This window comes from Verruconis gallopava (genome assembly GCF_000836295.1).
Source record: "Verruconis gallopava strain CBS 43764 unplaced genomic scaffold supercont1.3, whole genome shotgun sequence".
Classification (NCBI taxonomy): domain Eukaryota; kingdom Fungi; phylum Ascomycota; class Dothideomycetes; order Venturiales; family Sympoventuriaceae; genus Verruconis; species Verruconis gallopava.
The window spans coordinates 933,533-953,865 of NW_015622139.1; the positions used below are offsets into that span (position 1 = coordinate 933,533).

The 20,333-nt window shown below is 49.2% G+C and overlaps 8 protein-coding genes across 10 annotated transcripts; 2 read left to right on the forward strand and 6 right to left on the reverse strand.

Annotated features, from left to right (window-relative positions):
* Window positions 1-190: 190 nt before the first annotated feature.
* Window positions 191-1,195, reverse strand: PV09_01291 (uncharacterized protein). The gene is made up of 3 exons (XM_016354149.1): window positions 881-1,195; window positions 619-825; window positions 191-568 (listed from the first exon to the last, which is right to left on the reverse strand). The coding sequence occupies exons 1-3, from the start codon at window positions 1,088-1,090 to the stop codon at window positions 431-433; spliced, it is 555 nt and encodes a 184-aa protein (XP_016218244.1). The 5' UTR covers window positions 1,091-1,195; the 3' UTR covers window positions 191-430.
* Window positions 1,196-1,658: 463 nt separating this feature from the next.
* PV09_01292 (uncharacterized protein) lies at window positions 1,659-3,299 on the reverse strand (the record flags this gene model as incomplete). Its single annotated transcript, XM_016354150.1, has 2 exons — window positions 1,659-2,852; window positions 2,913-3,299. 2 exons carry the CDS (start codon window positions 3,297-3,299, stop codon window positions 1,659-1,661), a joined length of 1,581 nt encoding a protein of 526 aa, XP_016218245.1.
* A 265-nt stretch (window positions 3,300-3,564) lies between these two features.
* On the reverse strand, window positions 3,565-6,036 carry PV09_01293 (uncharacterized protein; the record flags this gene model as incomplete). Its single annotated transcript, XM_016354151.1, has 1 exon — window positions 3,565-6,036. The coding sequence occupies one exon, from the start codon at window positions 6,034-6,036 to the stop codon at window positions 3,565-3,567; it is 2,472 nt and encodes an 823-aa protein (XP_016218246.1).
* Window positions 6,037-6,323: 287 nt separating this feature from the next.
* On the reverse strand, window positions 6,324-9,591 carry PV09_01294. 3 transcript variants are annotated; one of them, XM_016354153.1, is made up of 7 exons: window positions 8,985-9,591; window positions 7,578-8,924; window positions 7,427-7,525; window positions 7,357-7,362; window positions 7,223-7,302; window positions 6,807-7,088; window positions 6,324-6,745 (listed from the first exon to the last, which is right to left on the reverse strand). In XM_016354153.1, exons 1-7 carry the CDS (start codon window positions 9,211-9,213, stop codon window positions 6,578-6,580), a joined length of 2,211 nt encoding a protein of 736 aa, XP_016218248.1. In that variant the 5' UTR covers window positions 9,214-9,591; the 3' UTR covers window positions 6,324-6,577. The 3 variants fall into 3 exon arrangements, with proteins under 3 accessions (XP_016218248.1, XP_016218247.1, XP_016218249.1); XM_016354152.1 differs by having other exon boundaries at window positions 7,223-7,362; XM_016354154.1 differs by having other exon boundaries at window positions 6,807-7,362.
* Window positions 9,592-10,140: 549 nt separating this feature from the next.
* PV09_01295 (uncharacterized protein) lies at window positions 10,141-11,316 on the reverse strand. Its single transcript, XM_016354155.1, has one exon. It carries the CDS (start codon window positions 11,230-11,232, stop codon window positions 10,258-10,260), a length of 975 nt encoding a protein of 324 aa, XP_016218250.1. The 5' UTR covers window positions 11,233-11,316; the 3' UTR covers window positions 10,141-10,257.
* A 135-nt stretch (window positions 11,317-11,451) lies between these two features.
* Window positions 11,452-13,869, forward strand: PV09_01296 (uncharacterized protein). The gene has a single exon (XM_016354156.1). The coding sequence runs from the start codon at window positions 11,526-11,528 to the stop codon at window positions 13,749-13,751; it is 2,226 nt and encodes a 741-aa protein (XP_016218251.1). The 5' UTR covers window positions 11,452-11,525; the 3' UTR covers window positions 13,752-13,869.
* A 503-nt stretch (window positions 13,870-14,372) lies between these two features.
* PV09_01297 (uncharacterized protein) lies at window positions 14,373-16,081 on the reverse strand. Its single transcript, XM_016354157.1, has one exon. The coding sequence runs from the start codon at window positions 15,773-15,775 to the stop codon at window positions 15,443-15,445; it is 333 nt and encodes a 110-aa protein (XP_016218252.1). The 5' UTR covers window positions 15,776-16,081; the 3' UTR covers window positions 14,373-15,442.
* A 191-nt stretch (window positions 16,082-16,272) lies between these two features.
* PV09_01298 (uncharacterized protein) lies at window positions 16,273-20,149 on the forward strand. The gene is made up of 3 exons (XM_016354158.1): window positions 16,273-16,926; window positions 16,983-18,583; window positions 18,695-20,149. Exons 1-3 carry the CDS (start codon window positions 16,620-16,622, stop codon window positions 19,547-19,549), a joined length of 2,763 nt encoding a protein of 920 aa, XP_016218253.1. The 5' UTR covers window positions 16,273-16,619; the 3' UTR covers window positions 19,550-20,149.
* The last annotated feature ends 184 nt before the right edge of the window (window positions 20,150-20,333 follow it).

Sequence of the window (20,333 nt, forward strand, 5' to 3'; positions counted from 1 at the left end):
GCCGTTTTTCAGTATGGTCTTTGGGTTGTGTTTCAATTTCACTTCTGCAACAACACCATGAAATCTCCATCAGCTCTTGGCACCGCATCTGGTGTTAACTTTTGAACGGATTACGAATGCTTGAAGGGGAGCTACAGCCCGACAAGCTGAAAAAATCGGCTCTGACGAATATCTAGAGTGCACATTAGTTATACGTAGACTGCTGATTAAACATAAGGGGAAGCCCGGCCAGTAGCCATGTCGAAATTCGAGGCTGCCTTCAGAAGATGTAGCATTTGATTTCTGCGGCATACTGTACTGTCCAGGCTGCCTGGCCATCTGTGTAAGTTCTTATTCTTCTTATTTTTCTTTCCCCCCCTGGTCATGCAAACTGTGTGATCGCAGTAAATAATTCTCGAAATTTCCCGACCGCATCGCTTCGTTCGAAGATCTACGCCTCCTCTTCTCTCAGCCGCCGTCTGACATTCATGAGCGCAATTCCAAGCAGGTTCTGACCCCACCTAGCCCTGTTCTTCTCTGCATTTTCTTTACCGAAGCCTATGCCCCAGATTTTGTCAAGCGGCGAGGCCTGGTTCGCGTCAGCGGAGGCGGAAGAGAGCGTGCACGGGCGGAACGCACCTCGACGATTTCCCTGTCTCCAGTTTCCAGAAGTAGCCGCTTAAGGTTCGCTGCGTCCTCGCTTTTGGTGAACTTCCAGTAGTTACCTTCTTCAACAATGGCGAGCTTATGCTGGTCCCACACTTTTCCATCAAAGCCTTTCACTTTACGGCCTAAGGCTTTGTGCTTCTTTGGGTCCGTCGTCGCCGCCATCTGAGCCGCAATGACCTGGATTTCTCGCACGTGAGCACAAAACATCATCGAAACGTGCGCAGACGGTTACCTCGTCTTTGAAAAGCTTCGCCTTTTGAACCATCATCCACATTTCGGCCGTCTCATATCTTACTCCCTCGTGCTCCCACGGCGCACGATACCACTGCCCGAAATGGCCATTCTCGCCATCCGCGTGCCAGAAGTATACCGGACCGTTCTGGGACGTGGTCATTGCAAAGAAAATAGTATGGTGGGAGGTGGAGTTTTCGCGGAGACGCATAAATACCTATAGCGGCTGCGCTGCTTGAGTCATCGAGTCGTTTAATGATTTGGCAACGCTTGGCTGGGAACACCTCCGTCCATGCATGAGAGGGGCAGCGGCGAGACGATTATGGACGAGCGGCAAGATGGGCTGCCGCTTAGCCACCACGACAACACAATTGACATGGAGCGGAGCCAACTCAGAAAAGATAGACATTTCGCAACAGCAACGGCACGCGTAGTATTGAAAAAAAAAGTTCTTCTAAGAGTGTAATTTAGAATACGAGTGCTCTGAAAACTTAGAATATCACTGATCCGGGCAACGACGCGGAAATGAAACATCATAGCCTATTCAAAAAAGAAACAACGTTATGTTTCCCCTCTATTAAGTTGTAACGGGCATTAAGAGAGTGTAGCTATACAAAGCAAACCGAGCATCACGTGTTAGACTATATTTAAGGTCCTAGCGTAGCCAGACTACATCAAATCATAATGTTCCATTGAAATAATCTTAGGATCATCTATTGTGCTCAATCTTAGCCTGGTAGTACCTGTAAAGGAACAAATCATCTCGACATCGTTTTCGTTCAATCTCTTGAGGCCTGATTGCTTTTCCCGCTGATCTTCCGTCCTCTCCATATCGCCATGAGGCTCATCTTGCGCAACCCTCCACCAATAGTACCGTTTCCAAGGCTCGAGTTCGGCATCTCCTCCTTTGTCTCTGCTTCGGTTGGCGACTTTGGTGGGATCTCACACCGCAAGCCTGGCATTTTGGATCTAAGCGCATACATATTTCGAAAGATGAGCAGAGAACGCCTAGCTTCGTCTGAAAAGCATAGCTCCTCCAGTTGCTGAAATATCTTCTCCACGCGCTTCAATTCAGAGGTCTGATGAACCGTTTCCTGAACCATCTTGGGGGCGGATATTGCAGAGCTAGCCGAGGATGCTGCATCATCTTCATGTGTCGGACGCGTTTCAACGTCGAACGAGTCGTTTAGTAGTTTATCATTTAGACTGACGAAGCGGCCAGACCAGTAGGCATTACTTTGCGCTGTATAAACTCTATGGATTGATTCCGCCGAAGTAGGGCTTAGCTGAAGAGGCTTTAGACGTTGCGGGGTTTGCAAGTTCGATAAAACTGGGCAAGACGGAGAGGCAGATAGCAAGGTATTTTTTGCGACCCTTGATGACACTTGCATCGACGAGGAGCTAAAACCCGTGAGTGCGTTATTGCTTTGTTGTGACGAGGGATGTATTGGTTGGAGAAGCTGGTGGTGCTGAATAACATGAGGAGAGTGCTTGGGAGGTGTTAAGCACATCAAATCCTGAGAATCTGGTCCACGAATGTTCTCTTTGCCGTGGTTGAGACACGAAATCAACGGCGGGCTGTCAAGCACGCTCCACACAATCTGTTGATTCGTCGGCGAGACATCTTTGGCTTCATCGGTTTTCTGATCAGTTGTTGCTGTCGACTTGAGCATGAAACGTTCTTCACAATGTGTTGGTGAGCCCAGCATTGGCGTCTTATATGATGGAGATGTAAGTAACGGTTTCGTGTCTTCTGTTAAAGTCCATAACGATGATGAGCGTAGTGATGGCTCGCGTTGGCTTCGACTTTCAACAACGGCAGAGCCGAGGTTTGGTTGTGTCGTAGCGCGTGGAAGTTGAGTAACTCGACGGAAGCTTGTTTGACGCGATCCAGGGATGCTTGTCTCAGCTACTGTTGAAAGTTGGTTTGGGCGTGTACGGTTCGAATGCTTCGGAAATTGGCGAACAGAAGGCTATCATATACGGTTAATTTGAGTGGCCGAGGATCAACTAAGCGCTGATGCAGTCCTCACCTTCACTGGCACTGGTAAGAAACTCATGGTCAGACTTCTTGCCATCTTCTCGCCACACTCCCTGCCGTGCACGTTTGCTTGGACTAATGTCCCGGCTTCTTCGGATTGCATATCTCGCACACAAAAACCACCACTACGCAATGACCCACTAGAACCGCTCCTCGAGGCTCGGCTGAAGGCTTTGTTTCTAATTGTTGTCAGAGGCTTGTTAAAAACACCCAAGCCAGAGTTCAGGCGTCTGCTTGAAGGGACCGCCGAGCACGACTTCTGCTCCACGTCCTCTGAGGCCGAAGCCTCACTGGGTCTAAGCAGTGGCAAGGTGAGAGAGTCATCACAGTGGGAATGCGCGCTATCCCACTTGGCGCGAACAGCGCTGAACCCGACCATGGGAACGGAACGGAGGAATGAATTGACGAAATCAAATGCTCGAAGAGTGTCGAACGGCCGGGAGCACTCGAAGGTCAATTGAAAAGCTGTTCGCGACGAGGTCGTTGCAAAGTCGTGCCAGGGCCTGGTCGCTGTTTACATGTTAAGATGGGCCAACCGCCCATTTCATTCGTAGAAGGAGCTCAGGGACACTTTTACATTAGTACAGCAAGTTGTGACGCACGCGGAACTTCGGGGGCAGCACACAAAATATTTGATCTTATCACTAGTCGTCGAGCATTTCTCGCGTACTCGGCCGCTTGGGTCCCTTGGATACGATGGTATTCCTAGGCGCTGCTGGACGCGAAGGTTGCCCGCCTTTTCTCTGTTCTTCCGTGACTGTGTCAAAGCCAAAGATGCCATTAGCGGCATCAACGTCTTCGGCATCTCTTGTCTTCGTCTCTGCCTCGCCCTTCTTATCACTGGCATTATCCAGATCCATCTTATCGCCTTCTGCATCTCCGCCAAGGGCAGAGACCGCGTTATTAGATTCCGATGTTCCGTCCATCGTGTCGTCCGCCGCAAGATCACTGCTCTGCTTTATGACTGGAGCCTTGGCTTTCTGCGCATTTCTTCTCTCTTCACGCTCCCTCTTTTCCTTTTCATCGGCAGCCTTTTCCTCCTCGGTCAAGGGTGGGTTTTTGAACGCGTCGATAAAGCCCTGCATGGTGTCGGTGGAATAGAGTGACCAGCCGGCCCAGATGTCGAGTAAGTTCATAACGCGGCTTCTCCACCGGTCGGCTTTGACCCTACCCCAGCCCATCTCTCTCTCCATACGGCCCAGATGCTCGAATATTTTTTGGTCTTTAAAAGCCTTCTCCACCAGACCTTTGTACTTCCATGCATTACGTACACCTGCTGTGTCGCACCCATGAAGTACGTCCGAAATAACGTACAATCCGATGAGCTTTGCGGACGACGTATCTTCCTTCTCGTCCTGCACATCTTCCATCTTTATGTCACCCAGCACGCTTGAGTCACTTGACTTTGTCTCTGTCGAGACTTTCTCCTCGGTTGTAGGCACAACCTCTTCCGGTGGTTCGTACTCTGAGTTGTAGTCATTTTCTCCACCTGAGAAGTCTTCCTCTACGTATTCGATACCACCCGATGGATGGTTGTATGGATTTGCATCCGTGAGCGATAGTGGGTGCGCTACGTTGGCCACAAGCAACTGCGCCACTTCTTCTGCTGCTTGACCTGCATGTCGGAAGGCAAATGCACTGACCCGAGCCACATCGCCTCGACGCAAAGTTGCTGGTCCTGTGGGCAATCGTGCCAACAGGTGGGTAAGTCTCGCGCGGTGCAATGGATTCAGATACTGTGCTTCGCTTGCTTCCCCAGTGAGGTTAAGTTCCGGTGCCTTTTTGCTTTCCTCGTTGTCAGAATATTCCTCTTCGTCCTCGTCATATTCGGGATCCGACAGAAAATCTTCAACTTGCGTGACACGCTCGAAACGCGGTCGCCGATCTGGAGCTTGCCACGGAGCTTCATCTCTGAAGAGAACTTCAGGAGCCTGCGTACCCGCCTCGTTTCTCTCTTCTTCACGCTCTGCAAAACGTCCGCTGGTGAGGTACCACAACCTCCAGCGGAAATACACCCCGCCAACACTAGTTGAATCGAATAACCAAGCCCATTTCTCTTCGGAGCGAACTTCCGGGCGTTGCATCAGGGCTGCTTCGAATTCAGGACCGTTCTTGATAAGCCCTTCAATAGTCTTGTTGATGAGCTTCAATTGACGCAGGTCTGAGGGAACCTTGACGTACACGGTTGACGGTAGACTATGATTAGATGCAGAATTGAAGCTGCCCGGTCCAAAACCTTGGTCTGGCGGAGGCGCAGCCATATTATATCGCATCCTAGGCTGGTGTTGTTCGAGCTCAAGGACTTTGGCACCAAATGGTAGGACATCATGCTGAGGTGCTTGGCCTGTACCAAGTCCTGCGAGGTTTGATGACAGATGTCGCGATACGGAGAGTCGATGTCCAAGCCCTAGATATAGTCTTTGAAGTGTAGTGATTGCAGAGTCGAGATCTCGATTGACAGTGCCTTCTGCCATGGTGACGATTGCCGAAAGTGATTTCCGTGATGTGTTACCAGGCGCTGGTGGTGGTAATAGGTCCACCTTGTCCACTTTCAGCTTGGGTGCATGTTCATGAAGCAGAGTTAGGATTTCATCTTGCGTCGTCCCTATAGGCAGGTCCGAGAGCTGTAGTGTCTGCCTGGGGGCTGCCTTTTCCTTGTCTTCCACATCCTCCTCGCTGTCGGACGCGGCCTGTAGTGTATGCCTCGATTCGTTTTGTGACCGATCGCTGTACGAGAACATGCCTCTGTCCTGCAGCTGCGTTGAGGCAAAGGAACCATCGTAGACTCGCTTGCGCCCAGATATTGGTGGAGGCGGTAGCGAACCTGGACCGCTCGCCCTCACATTGCCGCTTCCAAATTGTCTCCTCGGTCCTGGCATCATGCCGCCTCTAAGTCCAAGTCCACCTCGACCCCCGTGGTTGTTATGTGTACTATTGCCCTGACCTTGCCCGGCATCATCGGCGAAAGACTCTTCAAACTCTTTCAGTGCGGCCGCAGTTTCTGCCTCCTCACGCTTGCGCTTTGCTTCCGCTTCTTCTTTCTGTCGCTCGAAGGCTGTTTTGCGCACTGGGGCGTTCAGCTTCTGCGCAAGCTCCGGAAACGCCTTCTCTGCCATGTTTCGACTGCGAAATGGGAGAAAGACTATGGGTTCATCGATGCATGACTTGCAAATACGGCTTCTGGTCGCAAATGCGGTAGCAAATCGGCGGATGAATGGTAGAAATGCATTAGGACCGACCACCAAGCTTGCAGTTGATGGACTGGTTTGACTTCATGTGAACCAATCAGATTCTGTTTTACAGCCATGCACGTGATGTTCAGCCTCGCCATTCAACGTTAATTCCAAAGCACGCAGATGTCGAGGTAATTGTAAAGCCACGATGATTTCGAACTTTGAAGATAGCTTCTAATTTCTGCAGTAAATATTCTCGCTCTAATCGAGTTTGTTGGCCCGTGGGTTCACCCCTCAGTGAAAGTAATCCAATATCGTAGACAAGCAGGTATTAATGTAATTCCCCTCTTGTACGCCCGTTATTTTCTTGCTGTTCCGACAGTGCCGAAATATTAATATATAGATTACATTCAAGCAATTCATTCAATTTAGCTATCATTCAAAAACGTCAGTTTCATTATTGTTGTCGAAGAAACAAAAGGTGTTAAGATTGATAAGCGGGATGATCGCCAAGCGTGTATTGGTACTGTGCGAAGTCAAGATTGTGTTGTAAAATGTTGTTGAACTCAGGATTGTATTGGCGAAACAAGCCATTCTCTCGGGGCTCCTGATAGTGCGTAATCAGCACGCCGTTAAAGATGTTTCGGTTTACCTATGATTATTAGATTGATCCGAGTATGAGTATATTATTCCCATGTCACACTTCTACGTACTTGGTCCTGTCCTACTGAAATTGGTGCATTGTAAATGAACTGAGGGGTTGTCACATTGTGAAGCTCCTGTAGATGCTGCAAAGCAGGTGTTTGAAAGAACTGAATCGAGCTGTGATGCGCGGCATGGTTCATTTGAGTAACAAACGCAGTGGGTGCAGGCCTTTCTGCTAAGACGTCAGGAACAACATGTGGCACGAAGCCACCAATATTATTATTTGACTCTGCCTGCACCTGCTGTTCAACTTCCATTGCTGGTATGGACCGATCGACGTGTGAGATAGGCTAGCATTGTTAGGGTGCTATTACAGAGCGCCATTGCAAAACTTATTTGATGGAAAAGGAAAAAAATATCAGAAAGCAATGATGTGGATACTGTTGTATTTTTCTGTCAAACGCACTGGAGGTCGAAGACTTACTTGAGGAGCTGCATTGTTCACAGGCTGAGGAATCGCTGCCGCTCGTCTCGCACGCGGACGCCTTCGTCGAGCAGGGGCAGCTAAGCGTGCATGAGGGTGAGCATTATTAGGGGCATGAGGATCCGGAATATTACCAGAATCTGTTAGTTTTAGCATCCTGCCTTGTTTGCTGCGCTATAAAGATGGTCGCGAGGTCTGACGTACAGTATCGGCAATCTTGTGCATGACCTGCATTGCCATTGCGATGAATGTCTCGGTAATCGGCCATACATATCCAACAGAATTGCCTGAGACAGCGTGTGCCTTAAGCCATGATTAGTAATTGATATTTTCCGATATTGGAACATTGACACACATGTCATATGATCGCAGCCATTTACCTTCTGAATAGGGCTCTGACATCCGGGACACTTCCTGCTGTTATTGACGATCCAAGCCTCAGACGCGTTTATTTCCGAGGGCTGCACAGCTAAACTGTCACTATACTGTTTGCATGTTTCATCCTGATGCCATTCGCGATCACAAGCAGTACATCGCTTGAAACCACATGCTATACAGGTCAGGATCTGTTCCGTACCTTCGCTGTTCTCGTGTATTTGGCCAGCATCACATGTTGGGGAGAGGCACCATCTAAATCCAGGAATCTCTGAGAGAGCGTCTCGCATTGAAAATCGCTCGTATCGTTGCATATCCGTGTCAGTTGCAGCCCTCTTGATATCGCCATACTGTAGGACAGCTCCACAGTTGGCTGAGAGACATGTAATATGATTCCAGTTACCGTTGTTGAGGCAAGTGGTAATCCAGGTTGATATACAGCTTTTGCAGATATTTAGCTCATGAAGACACTCCTCAGTTGTTGACTCAAGAGGGAAATCTGCATATCCCACGTCGTCGTAACAATTAACGCACTCTCGCGTTTCAATGACCGCTTTGATTCTTGAGCCGCAAGTAAAGTCAAAAGAGTCTAACCTGTCCATATTGTCGACAAGTTCCACATCTGAGGTATACATGTGTATTGCACCGACTGCCGTGTCAGCAATGGAGGCAATAAGCTGTCGCACCTGATGGATAGTAGTAGAATCGGATGGCGTAATTGCACACGATATATCTTTGGTGGTAATTTCAATAATAATGTAGTCACAGGTCCGGACACGAAGCCAAGCGTCCGAAGACGGGAGCGCCTTTCTCAATGAGCTGCGGTCGTCTATAGTTGTATCGTCCCAAGCGGCATTGAAACGCTTGCAGAGGCCACGACTAAATATATTGGCCTTGGCATGTGCTTTTGCATGCTGGACTTCGATTTGCAAGGTAAACGGGTCTTCTATGCCTAGAATCCGTGCTAGCTCTCGACGCACATCCGAAAGCTGGAGCGTGTCGAGGTCCGGCGCACCATTGTGACAAATGTGAAGGTGGCAGTGGCGGTCGAATTTCGAGTCTCGGAAATATTCACCCTCGAGATAGACATTGACAACTCGGTCATCCTTTAACCTCGGCCAACCACTGGATAGTGCTAACAATTCGCTCTGTCTTGCTTTTCCAGAAGCTTGGTCGTTGGCAACTATAGGTAACGAGCGAAACGCTGGTGTTTCTGCCCCTCTACCAGTGTCGTGATAGAATAAATAGGTTGGAGAAGTAATTAATTCTACGAATCCATCTGATTCCAAATCTGTCAAGGTCATAGATGGGTTAAATATTGGATTTCCTATTATGTATGCTGCATCAGTGATGTATTTAGCTATGTCCACGAGGGATATCGCCGTACCGAATATATCAACCTCGGTGATGTCACTAAATGCGAAGTTCCTTCTCTCGAACGAAGCTTCCCATCCTAAGTACTCATCATCGTCATCATCGTCGACAATGATAGGATTGCTGAGTGAGGTGCCCAAATTTGCAGGTTCTCCAAGCTCCTCAAAGATCTCAAGTTTCTGAATCTTGTTCGGTCGCGAGTCAGCCACTGAAGTGATACAACGTTTAGAAGTGCCCGCCATTTTAGAACTCTGACTAGGAGTGCGCGTCTGGAAGTGCGACTGAATAATGCTAATAGGGACCTGCAGTGAACGCCTTGTCTGAAGATAGACGCATTATTTCAATAAGATTGTGAATACAAGTGACTGAGGTCACATAAGCAATAAAAGCGAGTGATGAGAAATCAAGTATGGACTACACTTTTGATAAAGAGTGCGCAACTCGATCACCGGTCAAAGGTCTGGAGACAATAGGTAGTCTCGGTAGCTGAGGAAGGCAGAATAGAAAATGGCGGTGACACCTATTATCTACGCACAGTCACTACGGTCAAACTTCTCAAATCGACAAAATGTAGGACTGAATGAAGAGCAAATGAGCGTGTCTAATGTTGGAAGTTGAGTGGTCTGCTTCTAAGTGAGGGGGTGTGCAGAGCTGTCCAGAGCTGGCTGCACTGAATCCGCAAGGCGGAGAGTGCTTGGCTTGTTGCTCGTACAAGAATACGTGATTACAGAGCTGTTCGCTTTTTTTTGAGCGATTGGCTCGTCTTATATCTTCAAAATCACTCTCTGGTTAGAAAGACTCCAAGGAATGCTTCTTTGGAATTGCGAACGGAGAAATCTCAAATCTGGAGGAATAAGACCGATTGTTTATCACGTGATTTATTTGTTCATTTGTGCTCGTAGCTTATGACATAAGCCTTTGCGTAAGTATTAACTTAGTATCATACATCTTCGTTTCAGTAAATGAACGGACCATATCATGTTCATTGCAAGTCTGGCTTAATACAATCTGTGTATGTTACGAGGATATCAACCCGAATGAATTGAGAAGTGCAGATTGTACAGCCTAGCTCCCACGGCTAGTTCTTTGCTGTACACGAAGCTTATCTGGAAGCCTTTGTGAACATCGAGGAACGTAGCAATCTGCTCATTGCTTCCTATAAAATTCGTTATACGTGTCGCGACCGTGCCTTTTTTTCAAACCACACGGTTGCAAAAGCAAATTCACATTAGTTTTCTATGTGAACTCTTATGACAAAATGCGCAGCTTGGCATCTAAATGAACCGCTAAATATCCACGACCTGGACCTTATTTCCAAGCCTACCAGTATTGTGGTACATCAATGCCGCGTTAATCATAGTTGTGCTGCGGGTCTCACCCCCCCAAATGCGATTCCAGATAACACCACTTGTGCCGTATATGATGACCTTGAGAAGCGCAAGCCAAGAACGTATGTCAAATAACTCTTGAATTAAGCCCTTGCTCTGTCTTGAAAGTCCAAGCTCGTATGCCTTCTGTGCCTCATCCCAACGAACAACTCTTCGTCCCGCACCAACATGAACGTGTCCAAAGACATGAAGACGCGGTTTTACACGCCATACCTCGGAAAGTAAGTATTCGCAACCCAAGGAGGGATTTAGCAAGTCCAGATGAAATTTGGGCGGAGTATGCGTGATCAATATATCTGTATGTTTAGGAATTGTGTCTGTCCATGCATCCTGCCTTCGCGGGTACTGAAAGGCAAAGTTGCTTCCCCCACACTGAGGAATTTGCGGTGCACCATATATACTTATTTTCCTGACCCCATCGGTTGGAGATGGGAATGCCAACGTGATGCTGCGATGTTGTAGATAATACATGCCTTTCCAATCCAGCGTTCCTGAACGATCTGCCTCGCTCAATGTCATCCTCGACCTTGGGTCCAAGAAGGTATCATGGTTTCCCGCGATCAAAACTTTATACTTGTGCGGCAGTGACGCAATCCAATTCAAGGCCTGTTGTAGCTCTGCGATCGTCCCGTTGTTGGTTAAATCTCCAGCATGAATCAAAAGATCTCCATCTGGGATTTCATCCCATTTCAGTGTATGAGTATCTGAGATACAAACGACTCGTATCGAGGGCGACTTAGGCCTCGGAGAGGCTCTTAATCGAGTTGATAGCCTGTACACTAGACTGATCAGATACTTCAACGGCGCCGATAGCAAGCGCTCCAAGCGAGTAGGTGGTTCGAAGATTTGGTCCTTCGTCCGAAAGAGTGACATGACTGTCCGTCTGAGTTGCTATCTTAAAAGGCGAATCATGGTAACCATAATGTGCTGCTTAAAAATTCTTAGGTACAGTCCAAGTTGGTCGTTTTCGACATCAACGGACTAACTTGGCCACGCCCCGCAACAGCTCGAGCGCAAATCTGAGAGCTTGGACCAGCAGTCCAGCCTTGGAATAGAATGCCTAACTCTCCTATGATGTGCTCGGCGAGGAATCGAGAGTTTGTCCCAACGTCAAGCATACATACCTATAGTCGGAACTGTTTAGATCCTAAAGGGATTCGAAGGAGATGGACAAAGACAACGGGCCTCTTGGAAATCTTCCCAACACTAGATCGTTTCGGCTACTCCAGCTGTTTACGATGGACATGGATGGAAACATTAACCCTCCCGAAGTGATTGGGCCTCTTTTAGCCTATCGCACTAAAATTTTCTCTTTAGATGATTACCCTCAATATTATGCACTGTCATATACTTGGGGAAGCGCAATATGCGAAGATCCTGACCACCCTGACGTGGACAACTCCACTGTGCATACGGAAGATCCTTTAGTAGGTCCGACCAAACAAGCTAGTGGCGAGTTTGAGAATGTCATCCGGGGAGGCGAGAATGGAGTCAAAATGCAAAAGGCCACGAGCAATCTCCAGGAAGCTATGAAGCAGTTGTATTGCTCTGGTATGGGTCATAAGTGGGTTTGGATCGACGCAGTCTGCATCGATCAAAAGAATATTGAAGAAAAGATGATACAAGTAGGTCTCATGGACGAGATTTATTCGAAAGCTTCGTCTGTAATTGTCTGGCTTGGTCCTTATTCAGAAGATTACGATTCCTTTGCGTGGCTACACGAAGACTTTCTCGCGGCTATTGGAACACAAATCCAAATCAACGGTCAAGATTTTATTAAAGATCAGGACCCCCTCGATCCTAAATTTACGGAGAAGCTTGGAATAGTGCCGCCTTCGGGCAGTTGGAGAAGAACCTGGGACCAATTTTTCGATTTCTGTCGAGCTAGAAGATGGTTCTCTCGAGCGTGGATTGTGCAGGAAGTAGCACTTGCAAGAAACCTAGTCCTGCTTTGCGGGGATCGTTTTCTTCCATGGGAAAATGTAGAGACACTGGGTCACCTAATCCAAGTGCAGCGCTGGGCCCCACTCATTGGAAAGAATGTTGCACAAACTTTGTTTAGAGCGGCTGGTGATCATACCGTACGGTTGTATATGATGAGAGAAAACTTGAATGTCCAACGAGCACAGGCACTAAGCGCTCTAACAGTTGAAGATGGAAACTCCGTAACCAAAGAAGCCAAGCTGATATGGTATCGTTATCTACAAAAACTCCTGCTTGAAGGGCGATCTTACAGTGCTACTGACCCTCGAGACAAGATATTTGCCCTTTTAGGGCTGATGAAGAAGTGTCTACCTTCCAAAATGGAGATCCCCATACGTCCAGATTATTCCGAATCGTCATCACCAGTCTCAGTATTTACATCAGTTGCAAGTCTGTTACTTACAGAGCTACCTCGACTGTCAAATCTCTCGCATATCGATTTCAAAGCACAAGGTCGACTAGATGGACTGCCTTCTTGGGTACCAGATTACACACATACACTTGCTCCGCTGCCATTCATCATGGTCAGAGGGGAAATATGTCCATTCGATTGCTGTCCTTCCGATGTTTTGCCGGAGGAAAAATGCAAAATAAATGGCCATTCTCTTCAAGTAAAGGGTGCCGTATTCGATAGAATTTCAAGCGTATGTCCTTCGATGTGGGATATGCTGAAATCTGTTGATTTCACTCCGTGTTTTACACTTGTCCTAGGCCTTGACCCAACTTTTGCAGCAGAACACGGTGGCCACGGAGAGATTTTGTGGCGTACCATGATCGCTGACTCTTTCAATTTCAAAGCGCCACGAGCTGACATGGCCAAAAACTTCAAAGACTGGGCTGCTGCCAGGATAGCCAGTGCAATCAGTCCACCCTTTTTTGAAACAGATTCATCCGGAAAAAAGAAGCCCTTGCTTAAGCTCGACGAGAATCAACTTCGCGATCGCCTCAACGACTTGAAGAAGCTAAATCAGCTCTGTGCTGGCTTTGAATTTTGTTGCGTCCCAACTGAAGACGAGGTCCTCCAAAAGTGTAGACTGATGCATCATTTCAATCTTGTCAACTTCGTCAGCGCCCATTCCAATCTAGCACAAATCGAGGACGTGCCATCATTCGAAGCACAAACCAAAATGGTTGAGGGCAGGTCGGCGGAATTTCGTATTGCACTTGGCCCGACCATCCCTTTCAGACGGCTGTACCTCACAGAACATGGTTATCTTGGACTGGGGCCCGAAAATGCTGTCGAAGGAGACGAGATTTGGATGCTCCAAGGAGCCATGGTGCCCTTCGTCTTACGAAGGGGAGAACAGGCACAACTTTCTCTCGTAGGCGAGACATACGTTCATGGTTTCATGCATGGAAAGATGGCCAGAGAGGTAAAGGATCAAGTTTCTCTTATTGAGTTGATTTAAGCTACCGTCGCGCGGTAAGTCTATTTTAAACCTAACACACTGTCGGAGTAGAAGCTGAAGAAAGGCGGGCTCGAGAGGAGAGCTGAGCTATGCTTTCTGATCCATGCTCATAAGTAGGGGTAGTATCTCCATTTGATGAATTGATTCTTAACGCTTCTATCACTCTGGTTACGAACCCTTAGTCTTTGCTGCATACGTTGTTCAATGCTGACCACCCCTCCCAATCATCGTATTCACATGCGAATCGGCACGTCTCCACCCGCATCCCGGCATGATCACCGAAGAACAAGACACTTGACCGAGAACACGCCAATGCTGTGACTCTCATCGCCTGCGAGCACTATTGGTGCCCAAATCGGCAAAGAATTGGCTCTTCCAATGATATAATCTCATCACCCTGTACATACATCACAAGGTTACTAAAGTCTTCTGAGCTACTTAGTTCGTGATTGACACATGGATAGCTCAGATAATAAGAAGCTGTCCGCGCCGCAATCTGAAAGCTCAAGTTTGCACAGCTGTCTATTTGCGTAAAGGTAATCGAATCCTCAAATCAACAACTAGCACTTAATGGGCTTGCATTTGGGTTTCCTATAAGCGGAACCAGCATAACATTATGCACCGACCTTTCTTTTCTTCGTTGCAGAGGACTTTGCGTCCAAATAAACGGAGCTTCTCAGCTCGTCAACAGCTAGCATTATGGGGTGGGACAACACATCCACATGAAAACCAAACGCCGTCTTGTGGCCCAATAAGTAGTCCACTTGTCACATCCGCTGCGGACAGTGAAAAAGTCGAGTCCATCCATAAAAGTTTCGTGGAAAACCTTCTCAACCGCACAGCAGCTTCTGTTTCAGGGCTCGATTCTTCAATCGACACCAGGATGAAGACAGCACCGCCACGCAAGAGGAACTCAGGTTCCAGCAGGCATTCGCTGTCTGAACCACCTCTATTTCGTACAGACGGACCGTTAACTCCATATCCCATCGAACTCGATTCTGGAGAAGTGCTGGAGCCAAAGCATGCTACACTAGTGCGAATCTTGGACAGGCAAGGTGAGGAACACACAGTCGTCGTCGCCGATGTAGAAGAAGAGAATGGGAGACACAGAATAGTCCTGCTAGCGGTAGATTTGCATCAATATCAAGAGTCAGGTAGTGCCGTTGGGAGAACGGTTTCAGCTGAGGAGATGTATGCCACAGTGGGGTTGGAACCGCCGAAAGGGTGATTATAGATAGTATGAAGCGATTCAGGGGTATGACGGGTGTCGAAAGATTCGACTGGTATTGCTCGAAAAATGCTTGCATGGGCGGTTCACGCAGTACGCTTTGGCGAATCTTAGGCATCTAGAACTGTATATGACGGCATGAGCATTTGATTTCCAAGCTCCCACATTGTATTTTTCAGGTTCCTAGGAATGCACCGAGAATTTTTGTGCATTTTCACTCTTCTTCTGCGGTTGGAATACGCTTCGTTATGACAACGTCCAAGCCACTTGGAGAACGAGTTTGCGAAAACGCAAGATCATTCTCGGCTTCGTTTTAAAAATTTTTTTTGAATCAACAGATAGACCAATCGCAGAGCCATTAGCTCGACTAAAACATGCTTCGCCTTCATCGACCTTGAAATAGACGTTATGTACAATTCAAATGTCGTTCTCATTGGTCAGTCAGCAGAAGTCATATGCTGGGTCAGTCTTCGGATGTGTGGTATGATAAGGCGTGATCAATGCGGTGTCGAATTGTCAGAATTAGGCGCACTGTAGGCAGTCCATCAAGGTTTCTAGAATTTTGAGCGTTACTGTGTCTGCTTGATATGGAATCCATCACATCATTGTCCAGGATACGTGCGAGATGGGAAGCGAAGGAGCCTTCTCTTTCAGAGCAGGGACTTCCACGATTGCGTGTCTTAGGCCTGCTCCCTATTGAATTTCCGCTGCCAGATAGCTCTTTAAGACAGTGATGATGTCCGTCTTCCCGAATGCCTCTCTTTCGAAGAGTGGTTGAATAAAGTCGAGACGGCATTTAAGGGCTACAAGTCTCGTCCAAGGACGACGGGTTACATTCCTCCGGAGGACTTCGAGCTCACAAATGTCTGCTCCACCTTGGAGCCAGGCCTCCACGTTGTGAATCGCACCAAGCTCACGTAGATGTCTCAAATCGCTTGCTGAGAACCTGGGGCCAGAGAGAGCGCGCCAGAACGCTTCCAAATCGTCTAGCGAGACGGGTCCTTAGGCGAATCTCTCTTCGGGCCAGGGCAGAGCATCGGTGAAAGGCAGCCTCTCCGTGATATGATGGCTGGTCGAAACTTTTGGGGGAAAAGCAGGTGGTACAGAAATTGGAGAAGATGGTCAGCAGGTCAGGTGCTGCTCAGCTGACGTAGGCCGGTGGTGAGCGGGCGAGGAACGAGGCGGAGCGTGCCGGATGGGGACTAGCGCCAGTGGCTGGTTGGCCAAACAAGCACCAGCACCACAGCCAGAGCCAGAGCCAGAACCAGACCCAGAAAGGCCAGCCCAAGGCCAGGCGAGGCACTCGTTCCTGCTCCAAACATCGCACTCCTACAGCCTCACAAAAGCCTCCTCCTCCCCACACAAACACCCTCATCATCTCCTCTCGCCGTCGTCTTCGCCACCGCCAGCCGTTCCAGCAGCGTGTGGTCGGTTCCAGACACGTCGTTGCTGTCTTCTGCGCACTTCGACCGTCCCTTTCGATCGAGAAAAAAACGCCCCAATCCAAATCCTTGCATCGCGAGAGCCCAGCCAAACCTGTTCTAGGCAGCCTGAAGCCCCAGAATCTTTCATCATCCTCGTTGCTCTACTCTACATAGACAACGCATCGCCACACCAATCACACACTATCTCACATTCAAATGTCTGAAGTAGCATCAAGGCCGGCGCCTGCGCGCGGCAGAGGTTCTGCTCGCGGCGGGCGAGGCGGCGCCAGAGGTTCCACCCGGGGCAGAGACCGACCGACAAATGGCACATACAGCACAAAGGAAGCGTCAGCTGACGACTTCATCACCGAGCAGGGAGAACTTGGCGAGATGAAGAAACAATTCTCGTCGCAATTGCCCATGCTCAAGGAACTGTTCCAAGACTGGACTGAAGTCGATCTATTGTTTGCTCTCCAAGAGACCGACGGCGATCTGGAAAGCACGATCGAGCGCATCTCCGAAGGTACTATTGTTCGCCATCTTTGTATTTGGTCTTGCCTTCGCTAACAAATTGTTCAGGACACGTCTCCAAATTCTCAGACGTCAAAAGTACCAAGGAAAAGGCCAAGCCCAAGGCTAAGGAAGGCTCTGCCGAAGCAGCGACGTCGACTCGTGCAGCACGCGGTCGTGGTGCCCCCGATGCTTCGCGCGCCACCCGTGGTAGAGGATCTGAGCGTGGTCGTGGTGGACACAGAGGTGGGCGCGGCGCAACGCACAGTACTGCTCCCGGCTCGCGTGCCCCTGCTACGTCTACGGCCACTGGAGACTCGAATGCTTGGGGTGATTCAACAGCGACAGATGGTGCGTCCTCAGCTGCGCGGGATGGTTCGACAGAGTCGTCGGTAAAAGCGGCACAATCTGAGCCGGCAAAGCCAAAAGCGCCCGCGGAACCTCCGAAGAAGACTTGGGCCCAGATGTTTGCTAAGCCAGCAGTGCCTCCTCCAGCACCTGCCACACAAAAACCTGCACCAGAAGCAGCACCAACATCAGACGTCGCTGTGACGCCTAGCGAGACATCTGACTTCGTTGAGGTGACACATGCAGATGCGGAGCCCGAGGAGACTATTCCGTCAGCAACAGAAGACACGCCTGGTCATGAACCACCCCAGATAACTGAGGCTGAAGATCACTCCATTCAGATTGCTCCATCGAAAGATCAATTGACGAAAGAAAACGTCGAACACCTACCAGATACCGCCCAACCTGCTCCCACAGGTACAGCGGCAAGCACGGTTGAAAGTTCACGAGGACCAGACAGTGTCACACCATCAGTATCGGGCCAGCCTATCGCGCAGGCGCCAATTGGCCGCCCACAACTTGGAGGATTCCAAACAACGGCGTACAAAGCCACTGCTAGCGGCTCACGATCCGCCAGCTTTAATCGCAGACTTATGGAACAGCAGGAGGCTGTTGTAATGCCTGGCAACCATGCCGTTGACAGAACTGCCGTTCAATTTGGCAGTCTTGGTTTGAGCGGTGACGCTCTTGATGTCGATGAGGATCGTGAAGAGCTCGAAACCCGTGCTCAACCTCCACAACATTCACCTGTGGCGCAGCCAAGGGCTTCCCTTCCTCCAGTCCCTCGCCAGCCAGCTGTTTCTTCAACAGCGGCGGCAGCCGCTAATACAAGTACTGAAGCTTCAACTCAAGAAGCTCCGGCAACTACAAAGCCAGCACCTGGTCTCCCACCTGCACCTGCTTCACAGCAAGCTTTCTCACAACAATCACCCAGTGCGACAGCTTCGCAAGCTCAGCCAAACGCGCAAGCTGCTCAGGGATACGGCCAATTTGGCCGCTATGGCCAGAATGATGCTTCTGCGCAGAAGCAGTACGATCCATTCGGCCAGCAGCTACCTCAACAAGCTGGCTATGGTAGTTTTCCAAATAACACTCAGGCACCAGAACAAAGTGCGCAGGGTCTTGGTGGCTTTTCGTCCTCCGCCAACGATTATTCCTCTTACTACACAGCGGATCAAAGAAACGCATACTCAAATTATTACAATTCATACGGACAACAACACTCCGGCGCTCAGCAAGATGCTGGCGCGTCTCAGCAACGCACTGGTAGTGCGTTCGGGGCAGCTGGCGAATCAGGCTTCCCCGCCGCCCAAGCTAGCCAGGTAAGTACATTTCGGTTGATAGAAGAGGATGGATTGCGGAATTCCGACTCCTTTTTGGACACGATGCAGATTATACCGAAGCACAACATTTCTAACGCTTTCTGTGTGCAGATCTCGTCTCGTTATGGAGACAACCAGAGTGGACATAACACGCCAAACCCAACAATTGGTGGCCAGCATGCTGCGGGCCAGGGCGCCGCTGGTCATTCGCATCAGCCTCACGCTCAACATGGCGGCTATCCTTACCAGCACCCATACTACAACAGTCCGTATTACTCTGCGTACATGAATCAATATTCCCCATATGCCCAGCAAGGCTTTGGCGGTCAGTTCAACAAGGGCGGCATGTACAATCAGCCCCACCACGGCGGCTATGATCAACATTCGTCTTCTCCAGCTTACGGTGCCGGTTTTGGACGTGACATCGGTCTAGGAGGCGGCATGGGTGACTATGGCCGCTCTGGTTCAGCCCAGCCCTCGCAAACCGCTCAGTCAGGCGCAACTGGTGCATTCGGTGGCAATGATCGCTACAGTGGGTTCCAGGGACAGGCCTCGTCTTACGGCAGTGCGACTCAAGCGGGTCAGCAAGCAAATGCCAGTGAAGACGCCCTCAAACCCTTTGGTGATTCAAAGTCGGGTCCTTCGCCCAGCGCCCTTGGAGCCCAACAACAGCCCGGCCGTCCAGGATCTGCAACAAACACTTCGGCTCAGGCTTCTTCCCAGTCTGGACTGCCACCCCCTCAAACCCATCAGCAAGGTGCATTCGGAATTTATCCCGGCCAGCATCAACAAGGCTTTGCAGCGAATTCGCAGTATGGCGGTGCCCTTGGTGGACTGGGTGGACATACGGCTGGTGCGCAGCAACATTCACAGGGTGCATATGGTAGTAACTACGGTGCGGCAGGCTTCGGAAGCAACTACGGATCGTATGGTCGCGGAGGTTGGGGACAGAATTACGGCCACTAGGTGTGCTGCTGAGTTCCTCATTACCTTGGCTTCTTGAGATACTACTACTTCGACTCTTTCCGATCGGACAAACCACTCTCGGTCACGAAGTCCTCTGCACACTATCTACAAATCATTGAGCGACCCTCGGGAATTCTGTACCAGTATACTCGAGCGCTACAGCAACATCCGCAGATCTTCTCTCATTCTTCTTCTAGTTTATATGGTGTGTGCGCATATGTGTGTCTAACTAGGTTATCTCTCTGTGAAGCGTTCGCAAGAACCTTGGGCATCTTCTTTCTCAACAATTGCTGCTATTAAAAAAGGCTAGGGTGTGGAATTTGGCCTTCTTCGTTTGGGGCATGGAATTTTTCTCAGGTTTTGCATGGGACGTGCGTGTACGCAATCAACCGGGGGAAAAGGGACTGGTTAACTACGACTGCACATGCACTGTAACCGGTACTGTGTCACAATACTGCGTATGAATATCTTGACTTAAGTTTCTATAAGTGTTTGAAAGTTGGGACATAGGACATCAAAAGATGAACGACGATGAAGTAGCAAGAAGCAGAAATTGAAAGTCTGGCCAGTACCATCATCATAAGTAGTCCGGGAGATCTGCATTCAAATCGTATCTCTTGTGCTCTTATATGCTCCACCGTGATTTCTTCCGGTTCGATATATGGGGGCCACAGCCGATCTGATATCAAGTCGGTAGTAGCGTGAAGCCGGCCTTGTTGCCTCACGATGAATTGGTGGTGCGCGTAGATCCGAATGCGCGGACCTGTATTTCATGGATACTTTG

Excerpts from the sequence above, each read along its gene's own strand:
- PV09_01291 (XM_016354149.1), bottom strand. The coding sequence starts at position 1,090 with ATGCGTCTCCGCGAAAACTCCACCTCCCACCATACTATTTTCTTTGCA. Across the intron at positions 826-880 it reads CGAAGCTTTTCAAAGACGAG|GTCATTGCGGCTCAGATGGC; the intron begins GTAACCGTCTGC and ends CGAGAAATCCAG. Across the intron at positions 569-618 it reads GAGACAGGGAAATCGTCGAG|GCCTCGCCGCTTGACAAAAT; the intron begins GTGCGTTCCGCC and ends GACGCGAACCAG.
- PV09_01294 (XM_016354152.1), bottom strand. The coding sequence starts at position 9,213 with ATGGCGGGCACTTCTAAACGTTGTATCACTTCAGTGGCTGACTCGCGA. Across the intron at positions 8,925-8,984 it reads CACCGAGGTTGATATATTCG|GAAATCCAATATTTAACCCA; the intron begins GTACGGCGATAT and ends CATACATAATAG. Across the intron at positions 7,089-7,222 it reads TGAACAATGCAGCTCCTCAA|CCTATCTCACACGTCGATCG; the intron begins GTAAGTCTTCGA and ends TAACAATGCTAG.
- PV09_01295 (XM_016354155.1), bottom strand. The coding sequence starts at position 11,232 with ATGTCACTCTTTCGGACGAAGGACCAAATCTTCGAACCACCTACTCGC.
- PV09_01296 (XM_016354156.1), top strand. The coding sequence starts at position 11,526 with ATGGACAAAGACAACGGGCCTCTTGGAAATCTTCCCAACACTAGATCG.
- PV09_01297 (XM_016354157.1), bottom strand. The coding sequence starts at position 15,775 with ATGCCGTCTCGACTTTATTCAACCACTCTTCGAAAGAGAGGCATTCGG.
- PV09_01298 (XM_016354158.1), top strand. The coding sequence starts at position 16,620 with ATGTCTGAAGTAGCATCAAGGCCGGCGCCTGCGCGCGGCAGAGGTTCT. Across the intron at positions 16,927-16,982 it reads GATCGAGCGCATCTCCGAAG|GACACGTCTCCAAATTCTCA; the intron begins GTACTATTGTTC and ends CAAATTGTTCAG. Across the intron at positions 18,584-18,694 it reads CCGCCGCCCAAGCTAGCCAG|ATCTCGTCTCGTTATGGAGA; the intron begins GTAAGTACATTT and ends TTCTGTGTGCAG.